The sequence below is a fragment of the Epinephelus lanceolatus genome, chromosome 13 (assembly GCF_041903045.1).
Source record: "Epinephelus lanceolatus isolate andai-2023 chromosome 13, ASM4190304v1, whole genome shotgun sequence".
NCBI classification, from domain to species: domain Eukaryota; kingdom Metazoa; phylum Chordata; class Actinopteri; order Perciformes; family Serranidae; genus Epinephelus; species Epinephelus lanceolatus.
The window spans coordinates 37,792,781-37,804,921 of NC_135746.1; the positions used below are offsets into that span (position 1 = coordinate 37,792,781).

A 12,141-nucleotide genomic window follows, 5' to 3' on the forward strand; every position below is an offset into this window, starting at 1 on the left:
CTTATTACTTCTCTGTCATACACAAATATTGTTTTGTCTCGGGACTGTGTTGTTACAGTAAAATAATCAAAGAATCCCTACTTTATATTGAGTTATCAGAGGCAGACCTTAAAGCTGTGTGTGTGCGTGTGTGTGTGTGTGTGTGTGTGTGTGTGTGTGTGTGTGTGTATATGTGTGCATGTTTGCAGAAAGCAGAGAGAGACCCAGAGGAGATCAGGAGGGAGATGGAGCTGCAGCTGGAGGCCTTTCACAAACTGGCTCCAGGAACTCAGGAGGAGGTGAGGCTGACCCACGAGTTCAGTTCCAAATGACTCTAGTTACACCATTTACAGAGAGACAGAAATATTCAGTCATAATGGATCAAAGATGGTAAAAAAAATAATTAATTCAACTCAATACAAAGCACTTTCTACTCTTAGCATCATGTCTTGTTAAACATTGATGCTGGGCATCTCACTGCTCTCATAGCTATAAAATCCACTGTACACTTCCTGCTCGGGAGCAAACAGCAGACAAACATAGTTAGCAAGTAGGTAGTGAACAAAATGGAGCATATAGCAGCTTAAGAGAGAACTACTTTTTTTAGGATTTTTTGAAAGACCAAAATCAGAGCTAAAAGAGAAATAATACTGAAATTACTTTCATCGGGTGGACACAAACAAAACTTTAAATCAATGCTAATTAGGGCTGGGCAGTGTATCAGTATTATAATGATATAGTGATATCATAATATTGTAATTACAGTACCAATAGTCAACCCTACAACATTGTTGTAATATCGACTCCAGGTATTTGGTAAAAAAAACATCATGATATTTCAGTTTCTCAGTCATTCTACTTTCAAAATGTAGCAGTTTGATAAGAGATCATTAGTATTAAACAGGGTTTCCCAAAAATGTGGTGCAAGAGAAATGTAATGATGTAACTTTTTAAAAAGAGGGAAATTTGTGAAATTCTCACCTTAAATCCTGAGATAGATCCTCTGTCTGTCCATGATATCTGTTTCTGAGCTTATGATTAAATATTTTTTCCACAGATACACATTACAGCAGCAAAAAACACATTGACACAGAAATAATTCAATAAAATACACAAACCAAATAAAAACATAAAGTAACAATAACTGGTTGTCGGGTACTGTTTCAGTTTTTATACAAGTATCTTCTAGTTAGGCAGTCTTTATTTGGTGTCGTCTCATATAAATCAGCTATTTTTTTTTTTCACTTCTTTTTAAATTTATTTTCTTTGGCTCTCAAAATGTTTCCATTATTAAAATGTTTTGGACAGTTTCCAGACAGTGTTCCTGCTTTGGGCCGTTTAAGCCACACTGATTAAGCCACTGTCTGGTAATCACTTTCTTACTTGATGCATGCAAAACTTTAATCAAATAAATATCTTAACTAATCACAACACCTTAATGTTACATCACAAGGCAGGTCTTTGGGATTTCATATTCCAAAATATTCATTCATTCATCACAGACGCATTCATATTTTCCCTGTATAGCCTGATCTTTGGACATTTCCAGAAAATATGCGAATGTTCAGCTTCCATGCTATGCTTGAATATTTAGTAATGTGTGTGTTCAGATTGTGCATGATTAAACTTGATGTCATTAATGGGTTATAAATATGCTATGTTGCGTTTTTTAGGGTTAGGGGTGCGTCAACTTGTTTGCACTGGTCTAAAATATGTCAAATATGTGTCTTGATGACATGAGCCATATCCAGGGTCTATGTAGTGCTGATCATATGAAGACCAGGTTGTAGCTTGTGACTAATATGTTGTTGTGTGTGTTCCAGGAGAATGCAGCAGCTTCCATGTGGCACCAGTACCAGACTCTGACCTCAGCTCTGTCCCAGCAGCTGTGTGAGCAGCTCCGTCTCATCCTGGAGCCCACGCAGGCCGCCAAACTCAAGTGAGGACCAACACATTCACTACCTTAAGTGTTATCATGGATTTTATTATGTAATGTGGCCGAGACACATTTTAGACACACAGTTATTGTTCCCATAAACCTTGTGTCAAGTTACTGGTCCTTCTTGTTTTCCCCTGATATTATCTTGTGTGATGAAACTTAGAGGCTCATTGTGTACGGGTGCTAATGCTGTGTTATAACAAAGAGATACACCCACACAGTAACAGTGTTATTAAATGTATGTGTGATGTCACACTGCTCCACAGAGGCGATTACCGCACAGGGAAGCGTCTCAACATGAGGAAGGTGATCCCCTACATCGCCAGTCAGTTCCGTAAAGACAAGATCTGGCTGAGGAGGACCAAGCCCAGCAAGAGAGAGTACCAGATCTGTCTGGCTGTGGACGACTCGTCCAGTATGGTGGACAACCACTCCAAACAGGTAAGAGAGCCGTTACATGCTGCTTGTATGGCTCCTAATGTGACATGTTCACAGTTAGAATGACAACTGGCTGAATTTAAAATGTGTCTTGTGTGTGTGTGTGTGTGTGTGCAGCTGGCGTTTGAATCTCTCTCAGTGATCATCAACGCTCTCACTCTGCTGGAGGTGGGACAGGTGTCTGTGTGCAGGTAAGGTGATGCAGGTACAATGTGATACACTAAAGACTGAAAAGAACGTAATGTGCAGATGAAGTTATGAAGCCATGTAACAAATATCTAAACCTGAAAACAAAATAAAAATTCAAACAAAAAGTTGAAATCGAATGCTTGTGATGTCAGACAGTGTTTACATGTATTTATTGTGAAGCTAACAATTAACACCTGCTCTCGTGTCCAGCTTTGGCGAGCAGGTGCAGCTGCTCCACCCCTTCCAGCAGCAGTTCAACGATGAGTCGGGGGCTCGGATTCTCAGACTCTGTCAGTTCCAACAGAAGAAGACCAGAATAGCACAGGTAAAATATTCTCAGTAAACATTGTGTTTCCCTTTCTCTTATTTTGTGATGTGAATTTGATGTTATAATGATCTGTGTATCGTGTATGATGCATCTCCTCCTGTCAGACTGACTCTTCTCTTCATGCCTCTCCTCTGTAGTTTTTAGAAACCTCAACCAAGATGTTTCTAGCAGCACGACAGCAGATTTTTGGATCTCTAAACTCGGGTAATGACTCATATTGCCTATTGAAGTGTCACACAGAGTCAGCTCTAAAATCCTGTGCTGTGCAGTTTACTCTTTTTATGTGAAACTCTGGGTAATCAAAGTTATATTTGTTGTCACTGCCATCAAAAGCTTGTGCAGCTTAAATGGGAAAACATGATGGGACAATGCTACATAGCAATGAATACACTGAACTAGTGTGAGACCTGGTAAATCTCTGCTCTGACTGGGGAGATTGTTCCATAAGGTTTCCATTTTTTGATAAGTGTGCTGATACAGTACAAAAGTTTAGGTATAATACCACTTCAGTACCTTCAGATCCTGTTTTGATACTTTACTTTGATGATCTTAAACACAGTTTTCTACCACATAAGCCAAAAGACTCAAATGCATCTGCTTTCATGTGTCATCTTGTCAGTAGTTGAGACAGTGAAGTGTTCAGGCCAAAATTTCAGTGCAGTTTTCACCAGTTGTTACAGAAACACTGTGGTTAATGTTTAAAAAGTATCGATGATCAATAACAAGGCCTAAGTTTCAAATCTAGTGGTTTGATGCTTTTGTATTTGCCACTTAGTGTGACTGCTATACAAGTGATGTTGCTTCCTGCTTGATCTGTGTGCCACTGAGTAAATGAGTCGGTGCCCAGACTGTATCAGATATCCAACAACTGAGCCTTAGTGTGGCACCAAGAGACAAAGAAGTCCCAGGATCTGAGCCAGGTGCTCTGAGGCAAAAACAAGTCTTTGTCAAAGCTCTGAAACCCCGGGTGGAGCTAACATGTCATTTCATGGGCATACAGGCGGCATCATAAAGGAGCTCAGCCAGCAGCTGTGTGCGGCCTGTAAACACAAAATGAGACTAGATACAGTATCATCTGTGCCATGTAAAACTAATTCTCCACATCAGTGTCAGCTGTGGAAAAATGTGACTCACGCTAACAAATCTATTTGAACTCCATGGCTAGGCGCATAATATCCCACAACCCTCCACTGTTGCTCTCTGACCTGTGACCTCTCACCTCCTCAGAGACGGCCCAGCTGCTGGTCATCGTGTCTGACGGCAGAGGGTTGTTCCTAGAGGGGAAGGAGCGGGTGATGGCAGCTGTGCGAGCGGCACGCAGCGCAAATGTGTTCATCATCTTCGTGGTGCTCGACAACCCCAACTCTCGGGTAAGTGGAGAAGGATTTTACATTTCTGTTTTCTAAATCTCCAGACACAAAGTGTGACTAAACTCTGGTGCTGTGCTGCAGGACTCCGTCCTCGACATCAAGGTGCCCATATTCAAAGGGCCGGGAGAGCTGCCAGAGATCCGCTCCTACATGGAAGAGTTCCCCTTCCCCTTCTACGTCATCCTGCGAGACGTCAACGCCTTGCCGGAGACCCTGAGCGATGCACTCAGGCAGTGGTTTGAACTCGTGACGGCAGCCGACCAGTAGACCAATGAGAAGCCATCTTTGACAGTAAGGGAGAAGTGGGCAGCAACCAACTGCACAACGCCACTCTGCTGCTCACCTCTCAGCCACAACTCAAATTAAAGACTCAAAAAAAAAAAAAAAGACGGATTTGCCGCTGTACATGTGCCTTTATTTTCTTATTTACTGTAGATCTGAGTAGAGTTTGATAGTAACCTTTGCTGTTTGTCTTTGTTATCAGGGGAATTCTTAGTTTCTTTTGTAACGTAATGAGGATTGCTCTAACTTGCACGTCTGAGATGAAAAGATAAACAAAAATGTGATTCCCTTTCGTGTGAAACACCTCAGTGAAGAGTCAGTAAATACCTCTGTCCCCCTTGTACAGTCGACATGAAATCCTGTTTGTGTGGGTGTTTTAGTCAGTGTTACGAAGCTCATCAAGTCATTCAGTGTCAGTGTGAACACAGCCACCGATGTACAGAGCTGACGGAGGAGAGATGTTGGATTGTGTTTTAAAAAAAACTTTTACAACTTCGTGACCTACAGTAGCATGTTGATGTGGTCATGAGTGACATTTGAAGGAACTCTAAAATGTGCCTTGGAGAGGAGAAGAGTATCCCATTTCACATCGGCTGTGGGGGTGATGGACCGGAGGTGTGATCACAGCTCTGTCAGGATTTTTTAAAAATTTAGATCTCCACACTTTGAAGCACAGAGACTGCAGATTCCAGTTTTGAGGAACGCCCTGGTACAAGTCATTTTATCTGCTGTGTTGATCTTCCATCCATACTGTATGACTTCTGCTAACGGAGAGCTCGGAGCTCATCACTGTGTCCTGTAGGAATAAGTGTTGGTGACATGATTATTATCACCTCAGTGTTTTGTAACGTGGACTGACATGTAAGCAGACATTGGTCATATGTAGGAGGTTGTTTCTCCGTTGCATCCATCTGTTGAATCATGACAAGAATGATTCTGACAATAAACAGTTTACAAGGTTGTGTCTGTCTGTGCTCATCTTTTCAGAGAAACATTTTATTGTCATATATTATCATTGTTATTAAAAGAAAACTTCACCCCCAGATGATGCGCTGCATATCAGTTACTCACCCCGTGTTACGTCGAATTCATGAAGGAAATCTTGAAGTAAAAGGGGTCCACAGCCGACAACAGCAAAACTATATCAAAGCACATGTTTAAAAACTCACACACAACTCATGCAGTATAATCCAAGTCTCATTTATGCAGCCACATGCTCAATACTTCCCAAACAAACAGCCCTGTGCGACCAGGAACTGGACTGAAGGTCAGACTCCATTAACAAAAACAGTAATTTTACCTCACTCAACACTGAAGCTGCTGACCTACTGCTGTCTGTCGTTTTTAACTAAGCCATTTATGCATTTCCCCAAAATGTTTCTGCAGCTGACCAATAGGAAGCTACAGTGGATCCAAAGAAGAGTATTATTATTAGTATTAGTATTATAGTTCATATTATTTTGCTGTTGTTGAACGTGGACCCCTTTTATTGCAATTCATCAAGAATTTTCTCAATTTTTAGATTATTTGTTGAGCGTGGAGGCGTGCAAGGAAAACAAGGTTTTCTTTATAGGGTGACTAATTTATATAGAATGTTCTGTAGAGGGGTAAAGTATTCCTTTAATGTTATTAATTATTCATTCATTCATTCATTCATTTTTTAAGCTAGGCTACGCCAAAAGGGTGCCTGTGAAAGAGGTCTTTCACATGCTGTCGTTGAGGCTGCTGTCCTCCGCTCCACCAGAGGGAGACAAACACGGGAGTAGCCGCTAAGAACGTCACCACAACATCCGCTTTGAGGCTCCTGAGCCAAGTCGTGTCCTCACCAAGCTGTCAGAGATGACAGTGTCAAAGTTACCGGCTGCTGCTCTTTCTTTAAAACAGGTAAATACATACAACACTAGAAGGAGAGTGTGTATCACTAACAGCTGGACTGGTTGACTATAGTAACCACACGGTATCATGCTAGCGGTGTTAGCTTGTTGGCTAACGCTCCATCTGTGTAGAGCTGTTAGCTAAATATCTAGAGTTTTGAAGGCTCTGTTTTTGTATCTTATATCTTTTTTATATAATTCAAGGGAGACTTGTGTCCATTTGCAGCTCTGTCTGGTGTACAGTGAAGTTATCCGCTGTTTACTGGCAGAAACTAAGCTAGGACTGTGCGGGTTAGCAAACTATGTGTGTGTTATTAAATGTATGCATAACGTTAGTAGAGAAACAAATTCTCCAGACAAAGTTAAAACATACATGTCATTTATACATCATTTTGTCAAAATTGCCATTATGAATGTGGAATGTGTGGCTAGCCAGCCTGAGAGACAGCTTACTCCGAAGTTTAGTTTAGTCAGTGCACTGCGCTGGACCTTTAAATGCACTGGACACCACAGAGGTCATTTCTACTGGTGGAAGAGTCTTTGCTCTAAACAAGGTAAAATGATATTGCAATATTCTGGTTATTCTTGACTCACTCAAGCCAGACCTTTCCTAATAAACCCTGCTTTTCCAGGACTTCATTGTCCTGGTTTCATCATATGAGACACTTCTTTGTGAGAAATACAGTCTGATACCATGATAGGAGAGAGTGATGTGTCAGTCCATGTGCAGTAGGTATGAAAGATGGAGTTGATAATAATAATAAGCTTTATTTGTATAGCACCTTTCCAAACAAAGTTACAAGGTGCTTTACAACAGCAGAATAAAAAGGCAGAATCCAATAAAATGACAATAATATAAAAACATTAAAGGAACATAAAAAACAATAAAACATTAGAAAATAGAAAACATTAGATATTATTAGAGTATATTATTAGATGACAACAGCAATTAAGTAAAAGTACATTTAAAAAAGTGTGTTTTTAAGAGAGATTTAAAAGAGGACAGAGATGTGGCTCGCCTGATCTCCTCCGGCAGGTCGTTCCAGAGCCACGGGGCCCTGATAGCAAAGGCCCGGTCGCCCTTGGCTTTCAATCTAGATCTTGGAATCTCTAATAGGGACCCACCGGAGGATCTCAGGCTACGCCTTGGCTCATATGGGACTAAGCAGTCTTTGATGTACTCAGGGGCCAGTCCCATCCGGGCCTTAAAAGTGATCATTAAAATCTTAAAATCAATTCTAAAACGCACAGGTAGCCAGTGTAATGAAGCTAAAATCAGGGTTATGTGAACTCTTTTGTTTGAATTAGTGAGGAGTCTGGCGGCAGAATTTTAAATAAGCTGAAGTCTGGAAAGATTATGTTTACTTAGGCAGGAGTAGAGTGAGTTACAGTAATCTAAACGGGATGTGATGAGTGCATGAATGACAATTTCCAGGTTCTTGGGAGACAGAAAGGAACGGATTTTGGAGATTCTGCGTAGTTGGACAGTTGTTTTAACATGCTGATTAAAGTTGAGATTACTATCAAAAATGATGCCAAGATTTCTGCAGCTAGGGGTGATGCTGGTGGAGGATAAGCTAAGTTGCGGTGAGATGTGATTGTGTGTGGTGTCTGGGCCTATGATAATGACTTCGGATTTGTCTGGGTTCATGTTGATGGCAGTTGTATGTAACTGATGATCAGGCTTATTTGGAGTCATCAGTAATATCACTTAAAACTGAATATTCTCTGTATAAACATTAAATCATTAATAAATAAAATGTGTTTTTTACACTGTCATGTTGAGTCTAACTTGCTGATTCTTTGTCAGTTTTTACAGAGACAGAGGGTTTTGGGGATCTACAGAAACATGCTGAGGACCATACGGCAGGTACCAAGTGAGGCAGACAGGAAGTACCTCACAGACTGGGCAAGAGACGAGTTCAAGAGGAATAAGAACGCCACAAACCAGGTAAAGAGATAATATGATTGCTTTTGCCTTTCAACCACATAGTTAGATTGCCTCGAACTGCATTAAGGGGAGCTGGGACACGAGAGCTGACGACATACTCAGAACAGCAGTATGTTAATCAGGACATTTAAAAGTGCCATGTTAAACCTTGCTATAGATGTGTTAAAGAGGTTTTGCTTCTCATCCAGAAAGATCATGGAGAGTATTGATTCTGATACATAGTAATTGTTTCAATGACCAATACTTGGGTGCAAGTTAGTCTGGCTCACAGGATGTAGACTGTGGATATAAAGGCTGTCATTGGTCACTGACTTCCTGCAAGTGAAGTTACCATTTCAATCACCCTTGCTACTAATTTTGTATGGCCACAACTTCTGGACTAGGAACCTACACGCTTAAACGACTTTTAATGTTTTGCGCAGCGCTTTCTTTTGCAGGGAATCATCCATTTTAACACCAGTGCTCACCTGTCCACTAAAACAAGGTCCCTCCTGACACATTTTGCAAGAGCCCAAGATCATTCTGATTGGTTCGAAGAAATAAAAACAATCATTATTTACCTCACTGCAGAGTTATGATGGATTCAGTCAGGCCTTTCTCCAGGGCTCGCACAACGCAGTAGTCTTTAATCGCCTTTGAGCCTTGTTCGCCTGCAGGTAAACAGTCTTTGTAGAGGGGAAAAGAGGTGGAACACATTGGCCAAAATGCAGTGTCAGAACTCATCAGCTATTGTCTGATGACAATTTAGCTTTTTCTAAGCTATTTTTCAAATTCATCAGCATTCATGTGCAGATATCTGTGTATAGATATCAGCAGAAATGTTGTCTGAACCTTTCTCAAGTCGATAAGTGAACTGTAAACAATGATTGATGCACTGAAGAGGAGGTCTCGGCTTGGATATCTGCTGACTAGCTCGAAGCCAGACTGTTTTTTTTCCCCTGAAAAGGCATGATACACCGTTCTCTCTGTTTGATTGGCAGGTACTTGTTGCCTTGGTTGCTTGGATTGGTTAGTTTCAAAAACCTTGCCCCCTGAAATACTGGCTGTTGTCCCCAAAAGCTCGTCATCGTCAGAGATAGCTAATGGCTTCAAAGACTGGCTGAGAACTAATTTAATTTGTGATTTAAACTAAATATGTGGACTTCTTAAATGGAACTTATGTAGAGACATTGTACTTATTTTCCCAGCTTCCCCTGCTCTCTTTATTAATGCTGTTTCTTATCATTTTTCATTCAGGATGCCATCCGTATGATGATCACACAAGCTAACAACCATCTAGAGGAGCTGCAGAAGTCTCTGGCGTTGGCCAAGAGTTAAACACAGTGAGCTGCTGTGCTCTCCGAGGAGACTCTGTGGGTGTTGACAGGAACCCTCTGATCAGGGTCGTGTCATTGTGAGTGACTGATGCAGAATGTATTGAAACTATTTTTTGTCTGGACGCTGTTTTTGAGGATGGATTAATGGAACGGACCTGAAGCCATCAACCTGTAAAACCTCCTGAGCTGCTGTTCTGCATACAGTGCTGAGGATTTGCTCCATGATGGTGGAAACTGATGAACCTGTGAGCTAACTGAGCCCATCTGCCAGACTTTAGTTTGTGCTGTACATTATATATATGTATATTGAATGTATTAAAGAGGAACTAATAAATCCACTGACAGATTCAAGATGATCATTTTTTTTTTAATACAAAATATGTTTTCTGTCATCATCACACAGAGTGCATTATTCATATCCACAGAGTTATCCATAAAACTAACCAACGTGTATGAGCACACAGTCACTACATCAAACATACAGCAGGCAGTAATACTGTAACACAACTCTGAGCTTTCTTCATGCAACTTGACACAATTCACCAGGACTGTTCTTTACTTTATTGGCAGTGCATTAGCTTACTGGAAGACATGATTATATGTAGTCAGCTGTTCGGGGTCATGACATGGTTTGTTTGGTGTTGATCAGGGCTGCAACTAATGATTACTGTTATTACTGATCAGTGGTTTGGTCTGTTAAGCAGCAAAGCCTCCTGGTTTAAAGAGAGAGGCTCAAAGAATAGCAATTCAGTGTGCTTTCAACCTTTTGTTGAACATAAAGGGCCATCTAGTGGGCTCAGAAAATAAAGAAAATGCTTCAGCTACTGATATTGATTTAAAAAAAAAACCTTCAGGGTTTATATACAGTGTGAGTTTAGCTACATTCTCATAGGTAAGCAGAAGGTTGCTCCTCTAACGGGGCTGATCTCAGCATGCAGATACCAACAAAAAGCTTATTGTACTGTAATTCTCTCCATCCACACAACTTCACTATGATCCAAGATGCAGATCAGCTAAACTTGCTGTTAATGACAGAATGCTCATGGTGGTACACAAATCAATATCTAGAGAATGGTTGGGCTTACAATGTGTGAACACACTGCACAGGGTTGTTGATTGTTAATGTGATGTAGTTAATCTATCCCATAAACGGCACATTAGATCAGTGTTTTGACACCTAGCTTTATATCTACTGCTTTATTTACAACACAGTGCACAACAGCTGCCCTTATTTCTACAGAAGTGTATGAACAGCTCTCAACAGATCAGTACAATGTTACCGTGACAACCAACAGCACAGGAATGTGGAGCGTTTTTAGTATTCCATTATATGATTGAGTGGCTCCAGGCCCCACAGCTTAATGACATAATGAATTCAGTTATCTCCTCAGTATGGCTGTGGTGTCCAGGAACACAATGTCTGTTTGTCATTTATGGATCATAAATCCAGATCATGCTGAGGCTGTTGAAAGGTAAACCCTCTGGTAGTGACAGATGAGGTGTGTGTTAGCAGTCATCACGTCTGGTAGTCCTCAGCATGCGCAGTTCATCCTCCAGGTAAGCGATCCTCTCGATCAGAGCGGCTCTGTCGGCCTGAGCCCTCTGATCGGCCTGCCAGCGAGCCTCCTGCACTTTCCTCTCGTACCAGCGCTCCATCTGCGTGGACACCGCCTCAAAGAAGTACTGCGTCACCTCCAGAGCGTGCATGTTGTCCCTCTCCTGAGCAAAGGAGGGTTCGCTGGGCTGCTCTCCAAAGACCTCCAGAGTCCGGACCCCTGTGGCCCCTCTGGACTTAGTCCTGCCCTGGGAATGCTTCTTGTGGTGCTTCCCTCTGTCCCGCCCTCGCTCCCTGTCTCTGAGCCCGGCTTCAGTCCTGCTGCTGCAGCGGCGCTCTGTGGCCGGAGACAGGCTGCTGGCTCTGTAATTCCTTTCCCCCTTTGCCCTGTGCTCTGCTATGTCCACCTCCTGCGGCTCCTGGTTCTTCCTTTGGGTGTCAGCACACATCACAGGACGCTCCTTCGGCCGAACCACCTGGACAGATGACAGCGGGCTTTTGGCTGCTGCAGGAGAGGTGACTTCAGCATTATGAGCTTTATCACCATCTGTTAATTAGAGATTTAATGAGCACATTCAATTACACACTCACCACTACACAGCAGATATTTATTCTTCAAACAGTCCTGCTAATTAGCATGCAATAACTCTGAATCATGAACAAGCTGCCGTGCACAGACTGAGTCAGAACTCAGTGTTTTTCTCCTGCAGCAATGTTATTCCTTCTATGTTAAGGTCATGACAGAAATAGTGAACCTATCGTCATGCAATGGTAATTTCATACGCCTGCAGAACTATCATCCTGAGAGGAGAAATGTGGTCTCATAGGTTACAGCTCAGAGCATTGTTTTTATCCAGTGCAGCAGGTTCCAGGTCAGAATAACATGTTAACTCTGGAAATTACAAGGGGGTCGAACTCAA

At 41.8% G+C, this 12,141-nt stretch overlaps 3 protein-coding genes across 7 annotated transcripts in view; 2 read left to right on the forward strand and 1 right to left on the reverse strand.

Annotated features, from left to right (window-relative positions):
- The window catches only part of mdn1 (midasin AAA ATPase 1), an 80,156-nt gene extending 74,672 nt beyond the window's left edge, over positions 1–5,484 (forward strand). The window contains exons 95-102 of the mRNA XM_033647974.2: positions 189–278; positions 1,803–1,918; positions 2,185–2,359; positions 2,474–2,547; positions 2,756–2,870; positions 3,011–3,077; positions 4,101–4,243; positions 4,325–5,484. Coding sequence (XP_033503865.2) covers positions 189–278; positions 1,803–1,918; positions 2,185–2,359; positions 2,474–2,547; positions 2,756–2,870; positions 3,011–3,077; positions 4,101–4,243; positions 4,325–4,510 — 966 coding nt within the window. The 3' untranslated portion in view covers positions 4,511–5,484. The remainder of the gene's footprint in view (positions 1–188; positions 279–1,802; positions 1,919–2,184; positions 2,360–2,473; positions 2,548–2,755; positions 2,871–3,010; positions 3,078–4,100; positions 4,244–4,324) is intronic.
- Positions 5,485–6,287: 803 nt separating this feature from the next.
- lyrm2 (LYR motif containing 2) lies at positions 6,288–10,017 on the forward strand. The gene is made up of 3 exons (XM_033649022.2): positions 6,288–6,409; positions 8,210–8,350; positions 9,587–10,017. Exons 1-3 carry the CDS (start codon positions 6,365–6,367, stop codon positions 9,665–9,667), a joined length of 267 nt encoding a protein of 88 aa, XP_033504913.1. The 5' UTR covers positions 6,288–6,364; the 3' UTR covers positions 9,668–10,017.
- Positions 10,016–12,141, reverse strand: part of ankrd6b (ankyrin repeat domain 6b) — a 61,817-nt gene continuing 59,691 nt past the window's right edge. For all 5 annotated transcript variants that reach the window (XM_033649020.2, XM_033649021.2, XM_033649019.2 and 2 more), the window contains one exon: positions 10,016–11,768. In XM_033649020.2, coding sequence (XP_033504911.1) covers positions 11,173–11,768 — 596 coding nt within the window. In that variant the 3' untranslated portion in view covers positions 10,016–11,172. The remainder of the gene's footprint in view (positions 11,769–12,141) is intronic.